Source organism: Sinocyclocheilus grahami, unplaced genomic scaffold (assembly GCF_001515645.1).
Source record: "Sinocyclocheilus grahami isolate Dianchi unplaced genomic scaffold, SAMN03320097.WGS_v1.1 scaffold219.1, whole genome shotgun sequence".
Classification (NCBI taxonomy): domain Eukaryota; kingdom Metazoa; phylum Chordata; class Actinopteri; order Cypriniformes; family Cyprinidae; genus Sinocyclocheilus; species Sinocyclocheilus grahami.
The window spans coordinates 2022613-2048771 of record NW_015505398.1 but is presented as its reverse complement, the minus strand read 5'-3'; the positions used below and the strand labels follow the sequence as shown (position 1 = coordinate 2048771).

The 26159-nt window shown below is 41.9% G+C and overlaps 2 protein-coding genes across 4 annotated transcripts in view; both read right to left on the bottom strand.

Moving 5' to 3' along the window:
- Positions 1–17645, bottom strand: part of LOC107596505 (rho GTPase-activating protein 6-like) — a 36104-nt gene extending 18459 nt beyond the window's left edge. The window contains exon 1 of the mRNA XM_016287251.1: positions 17154–17645. Within this exon, the coding sequence (XP_016142737.1) occupies positions 17154–17246 (93 nt within the window). The 5' untranslated portion in view covers positions 17247–17645. The remainder of the gene's footprint in view (positions 1–17153) is intronic.
- Positions 17646–19169: 1524 nt separating this feature from the next.
- The window catches only part of LOC107596469 (NHS-like protein 2), a 105391-nt gene continuing 98401 nt past the window's right edge, over positions 19170–26159 (bottom strand). For 2 of the 3 annotated variants that reach the window (XM_016287211.1, XM_016287213.1), the window contains exons 5-8: positions 25845–25982; positions 23097–25565; positions 22859–23006; positions 19170–22285 (exon numbers count right to left, since the gene is read on the bottom strand). In XM_016287211.1, the coding sequence (XP_016142697.1) occupies positions 21964–22285; positions 22859–23006; positions 23097–25565; positions 25845–25982 (3077 nt within the window). In that variant the 3' untranslated portion in view covers positions 19170–21963. The remainder of the gene's footprint in view (positions 22286–22858; positions 23007–23096; positions 25566–25844; positions 25983–26159) is intronic. The other variant, XM_016287212.1, reaches the window with a different exon arrangement.

The window sequence follows — 26159 nt, the reverse complement described above, 5'->3', positions numbered from 1 at the left end:
GCTATGTCAAAACTTAATAGTTCTTAGCATGAATGTGGGAACAAAACAGTTAGCTTAGTAGTGTAGTTTTGTGCAGCTTTGAAAGAGACCTGGGTTAAAATCCTAAACTAATAATATAACTTTATAATAAACCATGCAGTTTGAATGAGCAAGGTGCTTCGTTATGCGTAACTTAATTTGTAATCATTTGAATAACATCATTATTTCCACCAGTGGAGCCTGTGTTGTGTGTGGGTGAGTGTATATTTTTGATGTTTGTTTGGTCAGTGGCTGAAGGCTCAGCAAATGATCCTATTAGGGTACTTCTGTGTGGCTAGCTGACAGACTGACAGATTGAGCACATTAGCGAGGAGCTCCTGGATAGCGGCACTGTTAGTAGCATCCGGACTAGTCTTCATTCAAGCCTGGACACACATTCACCTTCAGGAAGTACCCGACAAGCACAAGGTAACAACTATTAGAAACAAACATGGACCTAGAACAAGTGGCCCAAGGCCTGGTTAGCATGAAGCAGTTAGCCCCTGCTGGTAGACGTCGTGATTACACTCAATTAATAAAGGTTCCAAAAGGGGGTTTTCACAGCGATACAGCGATGCCATAGAAGAACCATTTAAATACCTTTTTACACTATAAAGTACATTTTGTGCAAGGTGAAGTTTCCTTGGATCTTAACGGCTCCAGATTGCAATAAAGAACCATTATGTTTGAGTGTATACCATCTCTCTGGATTGATGTTCATTCAAAAGTTGCTGTGTATACTAATGGACATTTTTACTAGCAAAATATAAATCACCAAAAGTTCATTAGTACTGTAGATGTTGACAGTGACGGATATGGATGATATTTTTCTGTGTCTTCTGCTATGCCAGCTAAGCAAGTGCCATGCTAACAGATAGCTTTTATCCAGGTGTCTAGATCTCTTTGACCTAAAATAGCTGCAGTGCCACCAATAGTAGACATATTTTGTCAGGCTGATAAATGTGCGGTTCTGAATAATGCATTTGGAATGTGGTGTGACGGCTGTGTGCGGTATGTCTTGGATTTGCCATTAATTTACCATCTGCAGGCTGAGCTCTCTGGAGATTCTTCCATCTCCATCAGGGATGAAAATACAGTCCAGATGTCTTCATCACTTATACCATCCATCCACAATCATACTGTTTTCACAACATCAGGACTGCCAAAAGAGCCTTCATCACTTAAGAAGGGTGCTGAACATAAACCCTTTTTGGCTGATTTTAGGGAGGACTGTGTAAGATTCAGAAATGATTCATCCTCAATGACGTCCTTCAATAAGAAAACTGCAGCATTTCATTTTGATTTGTGTTTATATATGAGATCTAATAAATCACTGGCAGGAACACACCATGAAATGTTCATTCTCCCTAAAAAAAAAAAAGTGATGACTGTCCCAGTGGTTTTCCATACACATGAGAATGTTCGTATCCGGCCATTAAAAGAGAAATGCCCCTCAGTTTCATCTGTTTGACCTCTGACCCTGACATCAAGGATGCTCTCTTCCTGTTTTGGCCGTAACATAGTGCTGTTAGGTGTATATGATCATATGACCCTGATACAGGATGGACAGGAACAGGAACAGACCTGTCCCAAAAGAGCAGACAGGAGTAAAATCCAGTGTGTGCAGGTTTGGTGCGGATGCTCAGATGATGCAGGAAGAGTGATACATACTAAATTTATACTTTCCCATGATGTCTACAAAAAAAATCTGATTTATTTGAATTTACACACTCATCAGTTAATATTGGTAAATCAATGCATCATAAAGCTATCGGTTATAATGCACGTGTTTAGTGTAATTAGTGGAAGCCGAGTATAATTTAAAGCTATAAACTGCACTGCCCACTACAGATCAATATTGGCAAGTTCTACAACACACAAACCATCAAAAATAAATCTCATCCAGAGTATCTGATGTTTCTCTGGCATTAAAATAAACTATATACATATATAGATGTAGGGCAGTGTATTGTGTTGTCCACAAGATGTCGCTATGACACTGTTGTGCTAGGGCAGATTCAAGTATTTTTAGCGCTGTTTGAGCCTTTTGATGTACCGTAGTGTTGATAGGCGTGTAGTGCGCCATCTTTTCTTCAGTTCATGTTATCAACGCTATAGGTAAGTCACGTTAACAGTAGTGGAAATTTCAATTTAAAATATCTTTGTTGTTATCGCTCTAAAGTTCTGTCTATTGAGATATTTTGTGTTCTAAACTGCTAAAGACCTAAATGCAGAGTAATATGGAAATTTAAAATGTTTTTTTTCTTTCTTTGGAGCGTGATTAATATGGGGTTGCTGATGCAAAGCTATGTATGATAATATAAGCAGCGAGAGATTGTTATTTAATTTAAATGTATTTCACTAGTTTAAAACTTAAGTGAGTTCATGTTATCAACACTATAGATGCCGTGCTGTGGAATAAACGGTCAAGCCACGATCCCGAACCCCTCTGTGTCCATGTCTCCTCTCTACCACCACCCACGAACACACAACACAGCGCAGAGTAGCAGTGGCAGTGCTAGAGGCCAGTTAGCATGCAGAGAGAGAGAGAGAGGGCTACATCTTTGGTGCCGTGACCCGGATCGTGGCACCACTAGACCAAAGAGGAAGAGAATTCTACAGCAAGTGGTTTGAATGCTGAACTCTATGAAATGGACAAACTGAAAATCTTAACCAAACTGGTGATTTTGGGGATACATTGCCTTCACCGCTATATCCTTTACAGCCTGCTGGGAATCTGAACTGTTTTGCTGTTTCAATTTGAGTGATTTGCTGTTATGTAAAACATATTTGATGGTTTATTGAAAAAAATAAAATAAAAATCTTTATTATTTGCCTATTGAGATTTATATAATTTTTCTGAGATTACTGTGCATCTACTTGATATTCAGTGAGACGCTACATCAACATTTAGGTGTAAACTGACAAGCCAATTTAGTTTATGAGTTTATACGTTTTTGGGATAAACTGGTTGTATATTTCCCTGTGCTAATCTCACTGAAATATAAAGCTTACTTTAGATTTAGATTACTTTAGACTTTTAATTTCTACGAGATTGGAACATTTTACATAGATTCAACACCTACTTACAATCCAATTACACTGGCATTTAACCTGCTTGCACATAGTAAATACACATTTACATTCTACAATGTCGCAGACTTATGCAAACTCAACTCAAACATGCAGTGCTCCTTTTCTGGAGCATCAAGGCTGCCAGGCACTGGGGCCTCAGGGCAGGTACAGCCACTCTGCTTTGACAACAGCCCAGATGCGAGACCAGGTGGCCAGGTAGATAGGTCGTTTGAGGCCTCTGTTCGCAAATGCAGTGGCCATGGGCCCTCAGGAGCCACGCCATGGCTAAGCTCTACACATCATATTTTCATTGAGATGCCAGCTGTGCAGCAGTCGCTCAAACCCCATCCAGTTGTATCATCATATCCAGCCCAGCCGACTAGGCCCGGCCCCCAGGCTTACTCTAGTTATTCGTATCCCCCTTCTGTGCCTGCACCGATTCTTCAGGGCCCACCAGCGGCGAATATTACAGTTCAGCACGTAGCTGCAGGGCAGGCCTTTCAAGTGTATTCCCCCGAAGCCACATTTCACACCACTCAAGGTCCAAGCTATGGTGGAGCCAACCCGTTGCCCCCATCTGCTAATGCATGGGTTCATGCATGGATAAGACCCTGAGAAAGCATTCGAGGAGCTGAGGGCCGAATACAGCAACACACGAGGCTCCCTAGATCCTCTGGCTGACTACTATGAGCGGAGCCAGAATTCAGGGGAGTCTGCCTGTTCTTATGCTATAGCACTGGAGGCAAAGTTGCGGACAGTAGAGGAGAAGCAAAGAGGAGGTAAGCCCTTCCTGGATCAAGATAGCAAATTAACCCGGCAGTTCATGAGGGGTCTTACCGATGAGGACGTGTACACAAGAATCATACCAATGGCACCCAGGCTCTTGAGCTTCAGAGAGCTGCAGGCAGAGCTCCGAAATCTATCTAGAGAAACTAAGAAGTTCCAGACACAGAGTAAAGCAAAGAAAACATATGCTCAGGTGCATGTAACATCAGGAGGGGGTGGAAACACCAAAATGGATAGGCCAAAGCGCACATCTGAAATATCAGAGTTGACAGAAATGGTTAAGAAGTTAGCTCTCATTCAGGAAGAACAAATGGCTAAGCTGTCCCAACTAGAGTTGAGAATGACCTCTCCACCCCTTGCCTCCCCATTAACTGTTTAGCCAGCAAAGGGAAAAGCAAGCCACAGTCCAAGCTTTGTCTGTTACCGGTGTGGAGAGCCAGGGCACACAGCCAGAGTGTGCCGAACAGTGATTCCGGATCCGAGCCTAGCTGAAGCCCAGCAGCCTAAGATACCTGCTGATGGACACATGCACTCTGCTCAACATTTAAACGCTTAGTGCCCATGGCAGCTGGGGCATCCATGGGTACACAGCAAGGGCCCCACCCACCTGTCAAGAGGATTTGCACTGAAGAAGGGGAAACACCCCTAGTGGGTCCCAGGAATGAAGGGGAAGTGGAAGTCAACAACAAGGCATGCAAGGCTCTCATTGACTCCGGCTTGCAGATCACCAGTATTACACACAACTACTGGCAGAGCCACCCTGCTCTACAGAAGCACAAGCTACAGTCTTCTAAAATACCAATAGAGGGTGCAGCAGGTCAGACCATGCCCTACCATCCTGCACATTGACCTGTAAGTGCTGGGGAAAGAGTTCAAGGCTGTACCTACCTTTGTTGTTCCTGATTCTGACTATCACTCTTCAGTCCCTCTGTTGGTGGGAACCAATGTCATTCAAGCCTCCCGAACCCACCTTCAAGCAGCTTATGGCCCGCAGTTTCTGCTCTAGGTCAAAGAGAAGCATCTTTTACATTTTACATTTACATTTTACATTTAGTCATTTAGCAGACGCTTTTATCCAAAGCGACTTACAATTGGGGGATACATAAAGCGATTCTTCTTAAGAGAGGCAAACAGACACAAGAAGTGGTTGTAATACCAAGTTCTTAGACATTGTTCAGTGCTTGCGAATGTGAAAAGAAGTTGTGCTCCAGTTAGAGTGATGAATCTTTCCCAGCGAGTCATTATGATCAAACGACACACAAGTCTGGCCAGTGCAGTCCTGGTGGACAAGGTGGTAGAGTTCCCTGATAAAAAGCATGGTGAAGCTGGGAGCAGAGGGGCATGTCTCAGTCTGGACCAAGTAGTGACTAGCTGCGGGGTTGATCTAAGTGAAGCAGCAGTGGAAAGTGAGGACCAATGTGCTCTACTTAAGGATCAGCTGGACAAGAATGTGGATGTGTTCTCCCAACATCCCATGGACTATGTTCACACCACAACAATACAACATGAGATTCCCCTGGTTGACCCGAGGCCCTTCCAAATGCCATACCGTAAAATACCCCCCTCCCTTAGCAAGATGTAAGGTGTTTATTGATGGAGACAGCAGGAGTCATTCACCCCAGTAATAGTCTGTACGCATCCCCTGTGGTGGTTGTGACCAAGAAGGATGGGTCACTCCGATTGTGTATCGACTACAGAAAGCTCAACTCCTGCAGCACCCGAGATGCATTCCCCCTGCCAATGATAGATGAGGCTCTAGAGGCTTTAGGACAGGCAAAGTACTTTTCCACTCTTGACCTTACATCTGGATACTGGCAGGTAGAGGTTGCGGAACAAGACAAGCACAAGACAGCATTCAGCACTCCCATGGGGCGGTTTGAGGTCAATAGAATGCCTTTTGGGCTGCAAAACGCACCCTCCACCTTTCAAAGGCTGATGATCTCCTGTTTCAGGAACTTAAATTTCACCCATCTCCTTATTTACCTTGACGGTATTATTATTTTCTCTAAGTCTTTTAATGAACATTTACTATAGGAGGTATGTTAAGGGCTACTCTAACTTGGCTGCTCCGTTATACCGCCTTACCTCCGGTGACCCTAGAAAGAAGAAAAGAGGAACCCAGAAAAGCCTAGACCCTGACCAGCCATTTATGTGGACTGCTGAATACGAGGAGGCCTTTCAGTCTTTAAAAGAAAAGCTGATAAGTGCACCAGTGCTAGGCTATCCGGACTACAGTCAGCCCTTTCTGCTGCAGACCGATGCCTCAGGAATGGGGCTTGGTGCTGTGCTAGTACAGGTCCAAGATGGGGGGGAAAGGGTTATTGCGTATGCGAGCAGAGGCCTGAGCCCACCCTAGACGAGGTATCCGACACACAAGCTTGAGTTCCTCGCTCTCAAGTGGGCCGTGACGGATAAGTTCCATGACCACCTCTACGGACGCAAGTTCTCTGTTCTGACAGACAATAACCCTCTGAAATATGTAATGACCTCAGCCAAACTCGACGCCCACGGGTCAGCGCTGGGTTTCTCATCTGTCCATATTTGACTTTGATATCCAGTATCGGAGGGGACAGGATAACTCCAATGCTGACGCCCTCTCGCGTATGTCCAATCAGGAGGTGGCCGAGACACTGCAGTCCAGGACTGGTAGACCGAGACATGAGGAGGCACAAACCACCCAGGAGCCTGAGGAGGTCTCAGGTGAGGACACAGCTGTTATGGAGAGTGGCATCCAGAGTGGTACACAGCTTTATTAAAGGTGGCGAGCGCCAAGCAAAGTGAAATGCATGACGTTGTGGGTCCTGCTGTTTACACTGGTCATACAATACACATCCCTGGTGGAAAATAGATGGATTTAAGGTGTAGGATTAAAACTGGCCCTCAAAGGAAGACCTATACAGCCCTGATAGAAGGCCATCCCTCCTTGCAGCTCCCTCAGGATGTCTTAGTGGCCAAAGTGCTTGCGAATGTGAAAAGAAGTTGTGCTCCAGTTAGAGTGATGAATCTTTCCCAGCGAGTCATTATGATCAAACGACACACAAGTCTGGCCAGTGCAGTCCTGGTGGACAAGAGGGGACAGGATAACTCCAATGCTGACGCCCTCTCGCGTATGTCCAATCAGGAGGTGGCCGAGACCCTGCAGTCCAGGACTGGTAGACCGAGACATGAGGAGGCACAAACCACCCAGGAGCCTGAGGAGGTCTCAGGTGAGGACACAGCTGTTATGGAGGAGCCTGAAAGTGGTCAGCCGCTGGAGACCAGTGAGGTGGATGTGGATGTGGGGATGGAGGCATTGCCTGCTATGACCACACAGGAGCTTCGAGCAGGGCAGAAGGAAGACCGAGTCATCGGTCCCATCCTCCACTTTAAGAGCAGGAACCACAAACCAAGCCACAGTGAGAGGATGAAGGTGGGCGCCACTGGGGGTCTCCTTTTAAAAGAGTGGAGAAGGTTAGTGGTAAAAAAGGTATCATGTATCGCAGTGTCAGAGACTGTTATAAAGGGGTGGTGGAGCAACTAATATTGCCAGAAAAGCTGCGTGAAACAATCAAAATAGCCCTTCACAATAACTCAGGGCATCTGGGATTTGAGAGGACACTACAGATGATAAGGGAAAGATTTTACTGGCCAAGAATATTCCAGGAGATCAAGGCTTGGTGCAAACAGTGGGAGAGGTGCTGCCTTAGAAAACCTCCCACAGCCAACGTCAGGGTCCCCCTTGTCAGTATCCATACCAGTGCCCCCATGGAGCTGGTCTGTGTGGACTTCTTGGTACTGGAGAAGTCCAAGGGTGGTATGGAGAATGTGTTCATTGTTACAGATCACTTTTCCCGCTACGCGCAGTTCTACCCCACCAGGGACCAAAAGGCAGGCACAGTAGCCAGGGTCTTGTGGAGGAATTTCTTCTGCCATTTTGGGTTCCCTGCAAGATTACACGCTGATCAAGGGCGCAATTTTGAAAGTGCAATTGTGAAGGAGCTATGCAAGTGTACTGGCATCAGTAAAACCCACACCACGCCCTACCACCCCCAGGGCAACGGGACAACTGAAAGATTCAACCGCACCCTGATGAACATGCTGGGAACACTAGCGCCTCACCTGAAGCCCCAGTGGCATGAGCATGTGGATGCCATGACACACGCATATACTGTAACTGCTCGCAACATGACTATAGCCTGTACTACCTTATGTTTGGTAGACATCCAAGGCTCCCAGTGGACCTAATTTTCTGGTCCCCCACAATGAACCAGCCGTGTGAATACAGCGAGTATGTCCAGACCCTGTATGACTCCCTGACACAGGCCTATGCCCTGGCTAATCAGACATCTCAGCTGGCGAAAGGACAACAGAAAAAGTATTATGACAAAAAAAACTAAGAGTGAAGACTTCAGTCCAGGTGATCGAGTCTTAGTCAAGGTCTTTCATGTGGAGGGGAAGCAGAAGTTGGGAGATCGATGGGAGGCACGGCCATATGTTTTGGTCAGGAAGCAACCAAGTTTGCCTGTTTACATGGTGCGGCCAGAGGATGGAGGAGCAGAGAGAGTGGTTCATAGAAACCTTTTGACGCAGTGTATGTTTCTTTCAGTGGAGCGAGACGAAGGAGTGATCGTAGAAGGGGGAGAGTCAGATGGTGAGATAAGCGGGGCAGGCATTGAACTGGAGGGTGAAGAGGGAACAGGTGGCTCGGAGGGAACAAGTGATGGTTCGGAGGAGACTCTGGACAGAGCCCTGATTGGATCAGCCGATGAAGAGGGGGAGCAAATGAGCACAGAGGAGGCTGACATGTGGAGAGATGAAACAAGTGACAGAGAGGGAGTGTTTGTGACTGGTAGTGGTGCCACCTCCACTCAAGGGCACAACCCTCCAAGGAGAAACCCAAGAAGAAACCGGCATCCTCCGATTAAACTCTCACTCGAATCCCAAGTTGTGAAACTGGAGAGTGACCTCCAAAAGATAGAAAGAGGGAGAAAGTTGTGGCTAAAGGCTAAAAATAAGAGGAGCAGCAGGGCACCTGCAGAGCCATACTGCATGCACCCTGATAACAGTTAGCCACCCTGCATACACTATCTACACATATTATGTGCTATACATTCACTCAAAACACATTTATTGTTTTGATTGTCATAGATCAGACCACAGAGTTTTGGTTAATCAGATGGCTGGGACGCCATCAATTATAGAATGGGTGAATGTAGGGCAGTGTATTGTGTTGTCCACAAGATGTCGCTATGACACTGTTGTGTTAGGGCAGATTCAAGTATTTTTAGCGCCTTTTGAGCCTTTTGATGTACCGTAGTGTTGATAGGCGTGTAGTGTGCCATCTTTTCTTCAGTTCATGTTATCAACACTATAGGTAAGTAACGTTAACAGTAGTGGAAATTTCTATTTAAAATATCTTTGTGACAATATCGTTGTTATCGCTCTAAAGTTCTGTCTATTGAGATATTTTGTGTTCTAAACTGCTAAAGACCTAAATGCAGAGTAATATGGAGAGTTAAAATGTTTTTTGTTCTTTCTTTGGAGCGTGATTAATACAGGGTGGCTGATGCAAAGCTATGTATCATAATATAAGCAGCGAGAGATTGTTATTGAATTGAATGAGCATTGAAATCAGTGGTGGGCCGTCAGGTCCAGCAAAGCCTTCTCTGCTGGCCTAAACACTATCAGAATCACTGATTTAGTTTTAATATATTTTTCCATGAATGTGTATTAAATTATTTCCAATAGTCTATTCGCTTCAGTTCATAGCTTTTCTCTTGTTTGCACTGCTTCCAGCAGTGTATGTTTATATTAGAGCTTTTATCCAATCATATTTCAGCAATTGTGTTGCCAGGGTCAAAGAAATCTGCCTTAAGGCCTTCCGAATCAACAGTGCTGGCGTCTGTTAGCTTAAATGAATGGCAATGAAACCGTTGCTTTAACCAATCAGATTTTGAGTTGGCAACACCAGGGCCATCTAGCTGGCTAACGATAACGTCAGCATTTTCTCGTCCTTTGATTGGATGGTCAGCATACTAGCTAGCAAACAGCATCACTGTAAATCATTTTATTAAAACTTAGTAAAACTTTTATTACTGTTTCTCAGGTTTAGATTTTCAGTGCATTTTGAAAAAATATTTGCCTACTATATTTAGTAAATCTAAAAACAGTAGTCCTAATGACTGCGAAAAACAACCACACACCTCCTCGGCACCGGCTCTGTGAAAGACTCGTGAAGATGAAAAACCACTAGAGTATGGTAGGTTAATTTGAAATTTTGAGTCTTTTATCGCTTGATGCGTTGTATGCTGATGTTATTTGCACGGTATAAAGCCAGGTTTAAGATTCCGTAAGAACATCTCAGTTTCCCGAGTGGAGCTGTATTAACCGCCCTTTAACTCCGGCCGCAGCGCCGCTGGAAGAGGCAGACCAGCGGGGAGATGAGAGTCACAGAGTTACGTTAAAACACATCTATACACTTTTCTTCATCGTCTTGTATGAATTATTTTAATGTTACTTGCTCACTTTCCTAGTAAAGCTGTGCTAACCAGTATTTTCCTCCCGCAGTGCGCTGGCAGACCGTAGAGGAGACTCGTGAAGACGAAAATAAAGCAGGAAGAGAACATTAAATTGTTAGGTCATCTTTAAAACACATGTAATCACCTTATTTGCGTTTGGGTGAATAAATGTCTGTAAGAACATCGGATGGACTGTATTTGTGTCATTTTGCTTCAGCTACAGATGATGTGTTGCGCAACTGTTAATTGGGTTTCTTTCTTTAGTAATGGCATTCATTCTCGCTACATAAGATACCTGTCTGTTATGTAGTGCCCTGTTATGCATTACTGAGTAATATTTATGGTTTCTATAGCCGTGGCATCATTATGATGTTATGAAGAGATGGATTAATTCATGTAGGACGCCACTGAAGGCCTAGGTGTAAAATGCACGGCCCACCACTGATTGAAATGTACTTTACTAGTTTAAAACTTAAGTGAGTTCATGTTATCGACACTATAGATGCCGTGCTGTGGAATAAACGGTCAAGCCACGATCCCGAACCCCTCTGTGTCCGTGTCTCCTCTCTACCACCACCCACGAAAACACAACACAGCGCAGAGTAGCAGCGGCGGTGTTAGAGGCCAGTTAGCACACAGAGAGAGAGAGGGCTACATATATATATAATTTAAAAAAAATACACCTTTACATCTCAAGCACAATAAAACCTGAATATTTTCTTAATCATTAATCATGATATTCACCTGTTCTACTTGCTACCCTCATTCATTTCTCAGTATGGATCATGTCCTCTGCAGAGTCTCTGTCTAGACATGCTGAGGTGGAAAAGGTAACGATGACTAGCGTTCACGTTGCAGTACAGTCACAGACAGGGGAATGATCCATGTTTAAGCGCTCTGATTGCTGCTGGTACGGTGTTTATTTTCCATTGCAATGAGAAGCTGTGTATCAGCAGATAGTGGAGATGGAAAGAGAGAAAACAGAGAGAACAGTGAATATCTGGAGAAATGCTCAGGTTCCACATAACAGTATTATAGGTTATATGGCAGTACCTGATTCAACCTGACTATAACCAGCAGTGATACTACTGTACATATATAAATACAGAACAGCTGAACAATCAAATCACACACACTAGGGCAGGACTTAGGGAGGCGGGGGCCCCTCGACTTGAGGTTATGTTTGGGCCCTATACCTACACTACAAATGCCCTCAAATAGAACATCATTATGGAGTAACACAAAATACACAAACATATGCTTTGAGGTTCATAAATAGTACAATTAATATGCAACATGTCTAGGCTAAATATTCATTATAATATAATAAACAGGATGTGTTCTCTCAGTTGAGGGATCAAAACCCTGAAATAACTTTGAGCAAAAAAAAAAAGCCAGAGATTTTGGCTTATTAGTATTATAAAAGTTATTGTCATATCTGTGTCCTCTTATGTCAGGTTCTTATTTAATCAATAAATTCAATCGAATAAAAAGACTATCAACAAAATGCATAGATGGATTGTGCATAAATGTTAAGTTTAAATATAACATTTTAATGTAGAAATATTAAATGATTGCAAAAATGAAATGAGCTACTTTTTAAAATATGAAACTATAAACGCCAGTAGGTGGCAGCAAGTGACTGTCTTGAGTGAGTTGAATCAACCGATTCATTTAAAAAGCTGATTCATTTAACTTTGCAAACGACTGTACTATAGCCTGATTGAATCATTTGCTGGTCCGTGTAACGCTGAGGAACAAAACACTGTTGTTCGGAGACGCAGCGGTTCTGCTGTTTGTTCCATTTTCTTTCTGATGGAGCAAAATGGAATTTTGTGTCTGAAAGTTACTCTGTAAGTTGTTGTTTATTGTACATTTGCGATCGTGCAGATATTCAATAAAAGGACTCTGGTTTGTGTGATAGGCTAAGTCCTATGTGATAGGCTAAGTCCTATATCATAGGCATAGCTATGTTATAAAAACAGAAACTCATTAAATTGCTATTTTTATTTCTTCCCCACTATGTGTAATGGTAGTAAGACGAGAGAGATCAGATGATCGCATAATTTAGTGGAACATTAATATAGTAATATAGAATCATCCTCTGTAAAGAAATGAGGTGTGAACATTTGAGAATTTATCATTATCTTTCTATGCGTGCTCTTTGGGGCTAATTGCTTAATGGAGCTGTTTAAAGTAGCATGTGATAAACCAATCGGTGCAGACGCGATTCAATACGTGCATCCTTCTTCTATGTGAAATAATCATAAATACCAGTTTATGCTGCTTGACTGTGGCCTCGAAGGTCGTAGTTGTAAGCTGTAGCCCCGGCTGGCCCGTTTAGATCTTGCGTGCGCAGTGGAAATGCGGCTAATAATTTCTGAATTCTGACTGGCATATAACGAACAAATCAAACAAAGTAAACGGGCAAAGGCAGGCCCCCCAACAAGGCGATGCCCATGGGCTGCAGCCCACTCTAGCCCAATGGTAAGTCCGGCCATGCACACTACACATCCATAATAAATACATCCACACTAACATCTAACTGAGCTCTGTTATGTCAAGTCTTACTTCACATCACAGTCAGTCAAAAACAATGTAGCAGAATGTTGCATTTAATTTGCATTAAAATGAAATAATTTTTAGTAGCATGCATGTGCTATATTTTAAGGCTCGGATGCACTAAATGATAATGCCTTTCCTAAGATAACTGATTCGTAGTTTATAACACAAAGTGAAACATATCCAAATTTTGGCTTCTATTAGTCAGGTCACAGTAAATCAGAAATTCAAGGTGTGTGTGTGGGCCAGTGTGGTCTCATTTCACCATTACAGGAGGACAGATTGCGTAACATGAGTCATAACTTTTCTTATTTCACTTTTCTTTTATCCTTTCAATCCTCTTATCTTTTCTGTGCTTTATTATAACATCAAGCTGTTCTTCAAAAGATCCCTAGAGGCCATGGAGAGGAAATGCCATTTATAAAAACATTCAGCAAAGATGCCATGCTTCTCTAAACAGGACATTCTCCACCCATTGGCGCAGCTCTCTACTGTTCTGCTCCATTATGCTGAAGAAACCACCACTGACTTAATAGCCTACCCCTGAATATGGTGGTGCTAGTGTTTTCTCCCCAACAAACAGTTTAAATATCAGAAAGTAGCACAACATTTTCCTAAACACCTGTTTGTCACTATGAACTGTGAATTTTACCTCGAGGTCATCACATGCAACAACAAAAATTAAATTTGAGGTAATTTGATCTAACATTTAGCCCAATTTAAAAAATATTCCACCCACATTTATACGTGAGCTTGAACTCTCCAGCCAGCATTAGCATTAAAATGAAACATGACCTGCCACTCTGAATTTTCATGATCATAAACGTTAAAATTAATTCCTTGACGTGACCGTCGCATAGACCTTTTGTGAAGGGGTTGACTGTTGCTTTGAACGTTGTGGCGTCCCCTTCAAGTGTGCAAAATTGCCATTAGACATTTGGCCACCATCTCAGTTATCAGTCTGATGAATACTGAACACACTGAACAAAATCACTGAATCCATAAGAGCAGCTGCTGAATCAACATATACTGAACTGCAAGTTCTGTTTCAGTGCATCATTACATTACATTACACTGCAAAGCACCAAAGAAAAAAAAATAAGGTGAATTTTGATTCCATGTTGACTTCCAACCGCAGTTTTCAAGCTGTGGGTTACTAAGAGAGGAAAAATGAGTCTTGCAAAGTATGAGAGTGCTGGTGAGTTCATGCAAAGTCAAGCCATGATGCAGCTGACTGCAGTGTTTCCTGCAATGTGTTACGTGGCTACCAAATAAAACAAACTACTGTATAGTTCGATTAAAAAATGCAAAATACATAACAAAAAAATATTCCACCCACATTTATACGTGAGCTTGAACTCTCCAGCCAGCATTAGCATTAAAATGAAACATGACCTGCCACTCTGAATTTTCATGATCATAAACGTTAAAATTTATTCCTTGACGTGACCGTCGCATAGACCTTTTGTGAAGGGGTTGACTGTTGCTTTGAACTTTGTGGCGTCCCCTTCAAGTGTGCAAAATTGCCATTAGACATTTGGCCACCATCTCAGTTATCAGTCTGATGAATACTGAACACACTGAACAAAATCACTGAATCCATCAGAGCAGCTGCTGAATCAACATATACTGAACTGCAAGTTCTGTTTCAGTGCATCATTACATTACATTACACTGCAAAGCACCAGGAAATAAAAGATAAGGCTTATTCTCTCTCTGTCTGTATAACTCACACTTGTGTATTTAATATTTATCCTCTTTTTTTTGTTGGCTTACCATAAGCCTTATGATAATTAAATTAAATTGATTAGCAAGCATACGCAATCTAATAAAATAAGGAAAACAAAAAAATAAGAGAACAAACTGGATTTTCCCCCTCATATTTCATTAAAACATTCTAAAGTTTGTGTAAATGTAATAGATAAATTGCACCTGCCAAATGGGTCCTAAAAAGGTTTGTGGAAACCTTGCTTTAAGACATATAGCACATCATCTTTCATCAATGGACCAGTGAGACTAAACCTCCTAACGTAACCCAGGTAGAGTTCGGCTGTTTAATGCAAGAAATTGTGAGCTTGTGTGGTGTTATGTTTTCGTGCTTCTTTTATTGGTCCAAACTATAAATCAGGACACATGGAGACAATCTAATCCTCATCTGCCTGCCTCCAATCCTTCCAACACCCCAATGCAGAGTTTTCCAATGTTCCAGCACATATTTTGCGTTTTTTTCCCACATAGCCTGTTGGCAAAAAGAGTTTTCCAGCATTACTATACCATGGCCAATCTAATAAAATAAGGAAAACAAAAAATAAGAGAACAAACTGGATTTTCCACCTCATATTTCATTAAAACATTCTAAAGTTTGTGTAAATGTAATAGATAAATTACACCTGCCAAATGGGTCCTAAAAAGGTTTGTGGAAACCTTGCTTTAAGACATATAGCACATCATCTTTCATCAATGGACCAGTGAGACTAAACCTCCTAACGTAACCGAGGTAGAGTTCGGCTGTTAAATGCAAGAAATTGTGAGCTTGTGTGGTGTTATGTTTTCGTGCTTCTTTTATTGGTCCAAACTATAAATCAGGACACATGGAGACAATCTAATCCTCATCTGCCTGCCTCCAATCCTTCCAACACCCCAATGCAGAGTTTTCCAATGTTCCAGCACATATTTTGCGTTTTTTTCCCACATAGCCTGTTGGCAAAAAGAGTTTTCCAGCATTACTATACCATGGTTTTAAGTATGTTTGACCATATGCATTAATTAAGTATGACACATCTATAAAACATTATTTGGAGATGAGAAGCCCCTCATTGATCAAGTACTGACATTAGAGATAGATCTGTTTACCTTGACTAACACTGCAGGAATGTGCAGCACCAGAGAATGACTCTAATCATTATCCAGAAGCTCTTAAGTATGTGAAAGCTGGTGGCCCTGTTTTGGCTCCTCTGAGAATAGACTCTCGCATGTTTTACCTTCGCTAATGATGCTAAAAGCTCTTTACAATGCAATGCCACAATGTGAATTTAAAAAGTACATCATCAGAAATGCTGTGGGACACAGTGCATAAATTAGCGCAGATGTCTACAGAAACGCTGGTTTTGCACCTGTCCTATTTCTACTAACGAACACTGATGGCTATCTGCAAACAGCTGACAGCAGGATGAAATAGAACGGGGACCCTTCCCCCACACTCACAGCATATGGTCTTCATTATATTGCACACTGTCCAAGATGTTGGCCAATCCATCAAATCTTTGTACTTTTCCACTGCATGCTGTTTTGAAGCATGAAAGCAACTTCCTAATCTATTTCTACTGAGGCTTTTACAACCAAGAGCAACAAAATGATTGGATCAGCTGACGTGAATCCTGAGATTTCAGTACGTGTGTTTTCTATATTGGCTCATTAGCTCATGTGAAGTCCAATGAGTTTAATTAAATGTACGCTGTTCGGATTGGCTTGACGCAACAGATGAAGAACCTATTAAATCAACCTTTAGAAACAAAGCTTTCATTCTGAATTTATCGTCCTTCTGAAACATCATTACATGTCATTTAGCAGAAACAGTTCGTGTGAATTGCAGGGACAGATCTTGTGGAGCAATTTGGGGTCAAATGTCCACGGGGCATCCACATCCAGAGCTGAACCTGCGATCTCTGCAACGCCAACCACGATTATCATTAGCAGCCAAACTGGAGTGCACACGGGCTACTTTGTTCCAAACATTTATATACATACTGAAACTTTTTTGTAAGATTTTAAGATCCTTTAGTTGTTGTAAGTACAACAAACAGTAGATAATAGCTTTATAGCAGTTTTCAAAAATTGTTCCTGGAACATGTATCAAAGTGCAGAAGTATACAGCCTACTTTATAGCATGCTTACCAATGCTGCTGACCCCAAAACGGGTGATATTAATGCTTTCAATGATTAATACTTACCACCATATCTTTAGAAAAATGAAGAGAGAGAAATAAATATTTCAGTGGTGCAATGCTTATGTAGGTTGCTTACAATAGGGCACATGGTTGAGAACATGTGTTACTGAATATGAGTCTTAGCAGGAAAATATAAGACAGCATCAGTGTAACTTTAGTTTACAATACTTTTTAAATGTAAAAATTACATGTAGGGAATCATACAGTTGGAGTCAGCGTTAAAACCTGTACACATTTGCATACAACTGTAGGTAATTCCCCTACTCACCACATAGTAGAACTGCATGTCCTGGCGAACAGGGTCCTCAGGCTGCATGACTGTAGATGAGGTTTTATCTGATCCCACGTAGAACAAAACCATAACACTTCCTAGGTAGACACTCAGATCAGGTGAAAACAACAAAGCAGATCCCACTTGTTTTCATCAGTCAAACTCTGGATGGAGGGAGTCAGGCCATCTGTGGAGCAGCTCCTGTTTCTGGGCCGTTGGTAAGAGGTTCAGTGTAAGTGCTTCCTCTGCGTCTGTGTATCTGAGAAGTGATAGCAGCTCTTCCTGTGAAAGGGTGCTCTCTGCGTGTGTCTGTGTGCACTCCAGCTGATAAAATGCGAGTCCCTACACGCAGCTCAGTGCAGCCTCTGCTGTGCTCCTCGCCTGTCAACAACAGGAAATGTGCCGCTGGCAGCTCAGAGTTTGACAAGCTCACAGCCTTCACCCTGATGCAAGCACTGGAAGCACTGGGAATGCATTAGTATGGGCTGTGCCGGTGGCTGGGATCAGGTCTCACTTATCCTCCCATTCCCACCTCCTTAACTGCGCATGCCATAAAACAAAGGTCTGAAGGTTCAAGTCGGTGCGAGTATGACTAACTTTTATCTTGGTAGTAATTGCAGTATGATAACTGAACTTTGCTCCATGACATTTTTGATCTGACTAAAATACTAGAACAAGCACTATGCTGACATTTTTTAATTGTTGATGGGGAGTGTATCATCTGTGCATAATTCAAAAATTCATATTTTCGTCAACAAATAGGCTTTTCCCCCCAAATCTAATCCTTTATCTTATTCAGTTATTACAACTTTGTTTTAATAATCTCGAACACATCTGAAAATCCCATATGATATAATTTCAGAGATTCTGGTTAATGCTAGTGTTCAGAGGTTTGGGGTCAGTAATTTTTTTTTTTTAATGTGGATTTTGAAAGGATGCATTAAATTGTCAAACGTGACATTAAGGACTTTTACATTCATTTATGAGATTTCTATTTCAGAGAATCTAGGAATCATGAAAAATTTATCTTTTCCCACAAAAATATTAAGTAGCACTTTCAACCATTTTCAACATTGATAATAATAACAAGAAATATTTCTTGAGCACCAAATCAGCATATTAGAATGATTTCTGGAGGATCATGTGACACTGAAGACTGGAGTAACATCAGCAGATCAAAGAATCAGCTTTGATCACAGGAATAAAGTATATTTCAAAATATATTAAAATACTGTTATAGTTATTTTATATTTTACAAATCTTTCACAATATTAACCTACTGCTTTTGTTTTTCATCAAAAAATGCAGCCTTGGTGAGCTTCTTTCAAACACCTTAGATCACATCTTAGTAAACCCCAACTTTTGAACGGTAGTATTAGACTACTCAACATTAAAAATAAATAAATAAATAGTACCTCAGTGACCTTTTGTTATTGCACACGATGGCCTTGTGGGTCAGAAACATGTTCCAGTACGCAACGAAAAACAGGTGTTTATGAAAGTGTTGCGGTGGTTGTGGTTGCTATTTAGGTGAGCGCTGCACACGTTTGATAAACAGCAGAAATGAAGGGTCAAAATAACCCCACAAGGGGGCAATATTGTTTAAGATTCTCATAATGGAAACGATTACGTAAATTTGTTGTGGAATTACTAATGTTTTGTGTGGTCTCAGTTTGATAAGTGAATCTGATCTAAGATCTCAATCCTGAGGAGAAGTCCTCATAAACAAAAAGTTCTCTATAAATTATCAAATTTGGATTTTGAATATGCAAAAAAGGAAATGTGTATTGTGTAAACAAAAGTAGAAAAAAAAAAACCCACCACAACTGCAAAGGACTGTTATGCAAGAAAAATAATTTATTTTAATGATATACCTTTTACCACACAGGCAAGACATACTTCAGCTGATTAGAGATCTCACAGCAACCGTAATTTCTGCTGGAGGGTGAGGTCTATAATATGCACATTTTAAAATGTCTTTCCAAGGAAAAAATAACAAAAATATAATTCTCATTATTATCTTGCCTTCCCACCCTGTCTTTCTTTTATTCCCAATGAACAAGGGCAATCTGAACATTTTAAAGCTTTTTCCATTCTGGCAATCTGTAAAAGGACCTTTGTGCCGGACTACTAAACTCAAGTCTTATCATGCATGTAAAATGCAACAAAAACTGTAGTCTTGTGTGTAATGCAGGGAGTTATCAGCTTGTGATGTCAAGAATTTATTAAAAGTCGTTGGTTATGCTTGACAGCAACCAGTTGGTTGTTAACAAACTTGTTCTGGACTGCCTTTTTTCTCCCTTAGCTGGCACATTTGACTCTCTTCTGTGTACTGAAATGGGATTCAGAATGAATCCCTATCGGCTATGTGAGGAAAGAAAAAACGGCTTGAGTGAAGTCAGTGTAGTAACAGTTTTTTTTTCGGGTCAGTTTGTCAAACACTTCTAATGTGATTATAATATATATATATATATATATATATCTCCAATGGAAACTTGTCTCCCCTCTCTGGGATTTACATTATTGATGCACAAGGCTTCTAACAGTCCACTAAGGTACATTTCTTGAGTTCCATTTGTTTTGCCCATATAATACCATCTCTTTCCACTGTCCTCCCTCTCTCTTTTACTTGTACCTGTGAGAGTACTGTTGACATTGATAGGGTTAAGCACAGAGTACACAAGAGTAGTGATAAATATTATAGTAGTAAATCCTAAAAAGAGTAAAAGAAACTCTGCATACTTCTACGGAAGTGCAATACCAAGGCATTTAAAAACACAGAGGCTTCACGCCAGAGTACAAGGCAAATAAACACTGGTTGTCAGACTTTTTTTTTCATTCACTAAATATTTAAAACAAGTGTCACACACTATTTTAATGTGGTGGTATTCTGTCTCTTTTTTCACGTTATGCTTTTCATATTGTCGGAATACCTGAAGGACTAGTCTGAGAAGATGAACATCAAGACAAGATCCATCTCGATCTTGTTCCAGACTTAAGAACAGATCTTTGCCAAGCACTTCCTCTCCTGGACTGCTGAGGGCGCTCCGGATCAGTAGCACCAGGTTTCTGTCCATTGTCTGATTGAGAGCCAGAAAAACAGTCACATGAGGAAGAGGAGCTTCATATGGAATGGTAAGAAGAAGCACTCTCTGAAGTCTCAGTCTCTGCGGCTGCCTGCTGTAGACCCTCCGTCTACAAAAATTCCCTTAATGAAGGATGATGATCAGTTTACCACAGGTGACCTGCTCAAGTCCTTGAGTGAATTACCACATTTGATCAAAGTCTACAAAGTCTTTGTGCATTCAAATGTCGATCTACATTTCGGTCTTGCAGTTTCGTGGAGGGCAACCATTAAAAAATTACTTTTCTATTAAGTTATTTTTGGTCAAAAATTGAATCTAAACATAACACTGTTGAGCTCTGCCTCACCCTTTCCTAACATTCACAGGCATTCATTGCCAGTGCCGACAGAAGGGCAAGTCGGATTCATCTTTGATGCATAGTCTGAAATGGACATAAAGTGAGAAGCTTTGCACTTAGATTTGAATGTTCCTATGTCTTGAGAGATGATCTGGAATTGTGGTCATAAGTTTATGTTCAGATATATGAATTCGGTCATCTTTTTACCATCCATAGGCTTCAGTAAATTTGCCTGATAGTTTGAGATTATACACTTGGACCGGTAGCCATGATGGGTTTCCTGAGTTGTAAAGAAACCACGGACAGATTTGATGCAATGGACAGCCAGAACCAAACCAATGACCCTCTGGTAACACTTACTGGACCCTCTTCTGTAGTCTAATGTCCCTCCCATGGACCATCACTTTCTGTGCTATTCCCTCATGTACCGTCCACAAATTTTATTTTCAAAGGTATGTTTGGTCTATGACAATTTTGATTTGTTGTACGTTGTGCCCAAGCATAACTATATGCTGTCTGTTTACACTTTTGGCAGTGTGGGAAGATCTCTAGATGTGGGTTCAGATGTATTGCATTATAATGGTTCAATATGATCACTTCAATCCCTTGTGTGCAGTGAGCTTATAAAATAATAGGCAGTTTCCCAAGAATAGTCACAGATATAGACAGCTTTGTGTCTGTTGTGTCTTTGATCAAGCAGTTACATTTTCCTATATATATATATATATTGTATACATAGTTTTTTTTAATACAGATTAAATAAACTCAAGAAGACATTTAAATGGCCTTTCATATTTCTGGAAAAAAGAAAAAGAAAATGGAAAATAACAAATATAGCTTTTTGTCTTGTAAACTAGTTCCTGTACTGGTGAAAGTGCTTCATTTTAAGGGGTACCAGACCTTGCTTACAACCTTTGTGGAATGTTTCCGACTTGTGTCATACACTCCTCTCTCTGTGTGAGTTTGTGCAGTCTATTAAAACACAATTATCCTACTAAGACACTTTCTAGTCCACCACTGAAGTGGGCAGAGCAGGCTTTGGCCACAAATATAGACTGGGCTCCTAAAATAGTGAACAGTCTGAAAATATTTCTTGATGACAGTTTCCATTCAAGAGTTTCATCATCGCATCGATATTTCCAGAATAGCAGATTTCTATGCCATAATTTTGTATCAGTGGTGGGTTCAGTTTCCATTAATACCGACTATACTCCACAAAAATCTTACATCAGAGTGATATCCCCTTGTCTGAAAGCAACAACTCAAACCCACTTAATTTCCTTCAGCATGAGGTCTTTGTAAATTAAACCATTTAGATGGGCAGTGGAGTGTAACAGAAAACCAGCCATATTGATATCCAGCATGTGGTTCTCTACAAGTGGAATCACTGGTCCTGTGGAGCTGGTTTTGGTGTGTTCGTTGCACTCCCATCTGGCTGTGACTGAGAGAACTCAGTGACTCGTCGTGCCAAGGGGTTTGTGCTCTTCAGCAACTCCATGGCAGAAACTCGGGTCCCGCTGCTGGCTTTGCTGCTTCTCTTCTGGAGAAGAGCCATAAAGTTCTCATTTCGTGAGCTTGACCTAGGAGTGGTCCCGAGGCCCAGAGTTTGGAGGTCTGTGCTACTGCTTTTCACAGGTGAGACCAGACATTGCCTGCTTCCAAAAGAATCTGTTGGTTCCTTGCGACCAAGAACTTTCCTCTTTGACCTAGAAAAAAGGCAAAACAATGCAAATGTTTTATAACCATTTACACCAGGGTTCCTCAAATCCGGACTTGGAGGGCCACTGCCCTGCAGAGTTTAGCTCCAACCCTAATTAAAGACACCTTATGAGTAACTGATTTGAAATAAACCACAGAACAGTGACCCTCCAGGTTTGGATGTAAGAGTTTATGATGGCTGGCTAATTAATCAATTTCCTATTTATGTTACTTTAAGAGCTACTGTTATTTAGTTAATAAATATATTAAATATGTTTTTTGGACAAAGAAAGATGATTTAAATTAGAAGGCATCACAGACAAATTTTTATAAAATGGTCAGCAATTAAATTAATAAAAAATACATTTTTAGCAATCAATTTATCTTATATTGATAATTTTTTTCAGTTGGACATGGAAAATTAAGTGGCTAATTGGTGACCTCTGCACTGGAAGACGTAGTCCCAGATAATCCAGTACAAGACCATAGCGGCATATATTATGCCAAATTATACCAAAGTAATTCTAGTTAGCGAGAAATAGATAAATAAATCAGTATGAATGTTAAAGTACAAATTTTACCTGTGTATGATGGTAAAGAGGTCCTCAGTGGTGTGAGTTGTAGGTGTGTGGACAAAAACATCATCGTCTGTTTCCTCTGTAATGTGTAGTTCAGTCTTGTCAGCTGCAGAGTGGTTCTCTTCCAGTATTTCTGTTTCTGCATAAGTTTCTGTGAAGCAGCATAGAAGAATATAAATTAAGCCCAGATTGATTATGCCTAGAAAGATATCTTAACTGAAAATGTAAACAAATGTTTAACCTGTTACTGTCTCTGCTGGAGGTGCCTCTCTTTCTGTAATTTGATGAGAATCTGAATCTTTTGAACTGTCCTCTTCAGCTACCACATCATTATCTTGATTTCCAAAGGTCTCACAACTTTCTGAATTTTTATGGTTTGCATGATCCCTTGCAGGATCATCTTGATCTTCATCTTTAAGCAAATCACCTTCAATGTCAAATGCTGATGGACATGTAGGTGGCTGGGAGTTGTCGGAAAGTAGAGTTTGCCTTTCTGCTCCGCCATTGGTCTGGACGCTTGGAGAGGGCAGAAGAAGGACATTGGGTTTTTTTGGCACCGGAGGAGGTACCTTGGGCTTCCTTTTGTCTAATTCCGCTAAACAGGATATTGTCATTCTACTTGGAAGAGTCTTACTTTTGTCCTCTCTCTCTGGGCTACTTGGGGATGGAAGATCTTCTTCAATAGGAATCCCATGCTCCAGATCAAACTCAGGGAGAGGAGGTACATGGCTGTGGAGTGGCTCTTGCGGGGCTATTGCAGATGTGCTGAGTGAGGACTGAGCTGGTCTCTTAGGTTTGGGCTTTCTTACAACCATATAGATGTTACCCACAGGCATGGGTCGGTCCACAGGGGAAGCTGGAGGAGATTCAGGTGCCAGAGGGGAGGATGAGGGAGATTTAAGCATCAAGTTCATGGGTCGTTTAGGTAGAGGCGGCTTCATTGCAACTGGTGGCTTTGACGGTTTTGTGTTCGAGGGAGTAATAGGAGGGCTGAGATCTCGACTTTGCTCTTCCTCTATAATGTCAGAAGAGCCATCAGGACTGTCCTCAAGTTCTGAACGGCTTACTGAACGAAGTCGGATGTTTCGCAAGTCTGTTGTTGTAACCATAGGCAGTGAAGACTGACTAGGGCTCAATTTACCTGGTTTGTTGGTTGTAGATGTGTCAGAGTGGCGTCGGCTGGCTTTCGGCTTGGGTTTGACAGAGGACAGATCCAGTTGAGAGTTTGCAGGTAGTTCAAATGAAAGACGTGAACGTGATTTATCCTTTGCAGAAGCTGGGAGGGAAGATTTACGTTCTGGAATCTTTGGGCGCATCTTGCAGCCAACTGGAGAAGGTCCAGTGATGAGGGTGTTTGATATAGTTGGGGTTGGAGTTTCAGACTGGCTTGAGTAGCCACTGGATGGGGACATGAGGCATGGGGGCTTGAAGGGGGATACCTTGGTCTCAGCCTCAATGGAGAGCAGGGATGGAGACATGGCTCGTGAGGTTGAGGGTGAATTTAGGGATTCTGAGCTACCTCGCACCTTCATGCACTCAATCACTGTGGTACCTGTGGCTGTGCTTGAACCTGACAGTGAGCGGTAGGGATCATTGTTGGACTTCCACTCGTTAAGCTGCCAGTGAGGAGGAAACCCAAGCTCTGTATCCCTGTCAGCAGGCTGAGAAATATCAGAAGATGTCTCCAAGCTACTGTGGGCCTGATCTGTGTCATCCTCAGGCTTGATAATTAGGAACTCTGGCTGGAATGAATCTTGAATATGGTGATCCCGAGGGATAACGAGACTTTTGGGTCTGCCATCTCTGAAGTGTCCCATTCCTCCAACCTCTGATAGGTTCTTCATCAGGGATACACTACGTACTGGAGGTGATGGCTTTTTCTTAGATTTCTTTAGTGAGATACTACGTGAGCGTGACCTTAGTCGACCATCCGGAAGAAAGTCTGAACCTGTGGTCACAGAAACATTATCAGTGCTCGTGCTATCCTCTGAGCTGTTGCTCGGATATAACAGGGCATAACTCTCACCCTCTGGAACAACAGGGACCGCTTCACCTGGAGAGCATATATTATCTGCTGAGCAAAATGATCCAGAGTCTGTTGGTGTTGAAAGTGAACGTTCACGGAACCTGAAGACATTGGTCCAGGCTGACCTCTTCTCCTGATCACTTTTGTTATTTCCCATGCCTGCAGTGGAAGCTGCCCCCTCAGTGTCATTTCGTTTCCCTACAGGAATGCCACCCCCCTGTGTGGACACTGTATACACCCGGTGTCCACATGGTTCTGAGATGGAGGTGAATGAGCTGGAATGTGACCCTGAGCTCATGGAGAGGCCTGAACTGGTCTGGGATGGACAGATAAAACCACCTCCTTCACCTCCAGGTGTTAGCATTCCAGTTTTAGATATTGTTTGCTTGGAAGCAGGGCTGGTAAGCAAGGCATAGTTGTAAGAGTCATTCCAGGAAGGAGAAAAAGTAGAACCTTTTGGGCCATTCCAGGAGGGGCTTGGGCACATCAGAGTGGCATGATCCATCATGCCTGATGGGGTCTTTGGGGATGGGGGGACACTGTACTCCAGGTCACTCTGTGTCTTCCGAAGGGGAATATGCTGTTGGCCTGTGTTCTCGGTAGTTGGCTCCAAAGATCTGGGTTGAGAGCATCCAGGGTAACAGGCACCTTGTATTAGATCAACAGCAAGAATTTTGCTGTCACCTAAAGACAAAATAGTTTTTTTAAAAAGAGTTTAAAACAGAAGTTTGCCGTCTAAACTTAGATACGTTTTTGTAAAGATTCTAAAAGATATCATTCAGAATATTGTTAACTAAATCAAGTTTGTCAAAGCCTATGTGTGGCTCTAACAAACATTAAATTTTAGATTTACAAATTACTCTAGGTGGAAATCATTGGTCAGTGCCCATTGTCCTTTTCCTGTTTATTTCCTTTTGCACTCTTTGACCCTGTCAGTAACTTGCCTAACTTCCTGTTAGTCACCTTGGCAGTGCAGCGTGACATCAGGGCCTGCAACCACACTCCTCGGGCGGCGAACGGTCTTTGGGTTGACCGCTGAATCAGTTCTAAAGGCGGCCCGCAGTTCGCTGCGCTGTGTGGAGTGCTTATCAAAGCACTGGCCTGAGGCAAGATATGAGATACCAGCTGTCAGGCTAACTGACAGTCTTAAGTCAGATAAATTGTTACCTTAAAATGGTCGCAGAAAAGGTATATTATTAAATACATGTTAGGATTAGGCTGAAAAACATTAGCTATGACTGCCTAATCAGACTTGAGTAAAGGCAATGACAAGCATTC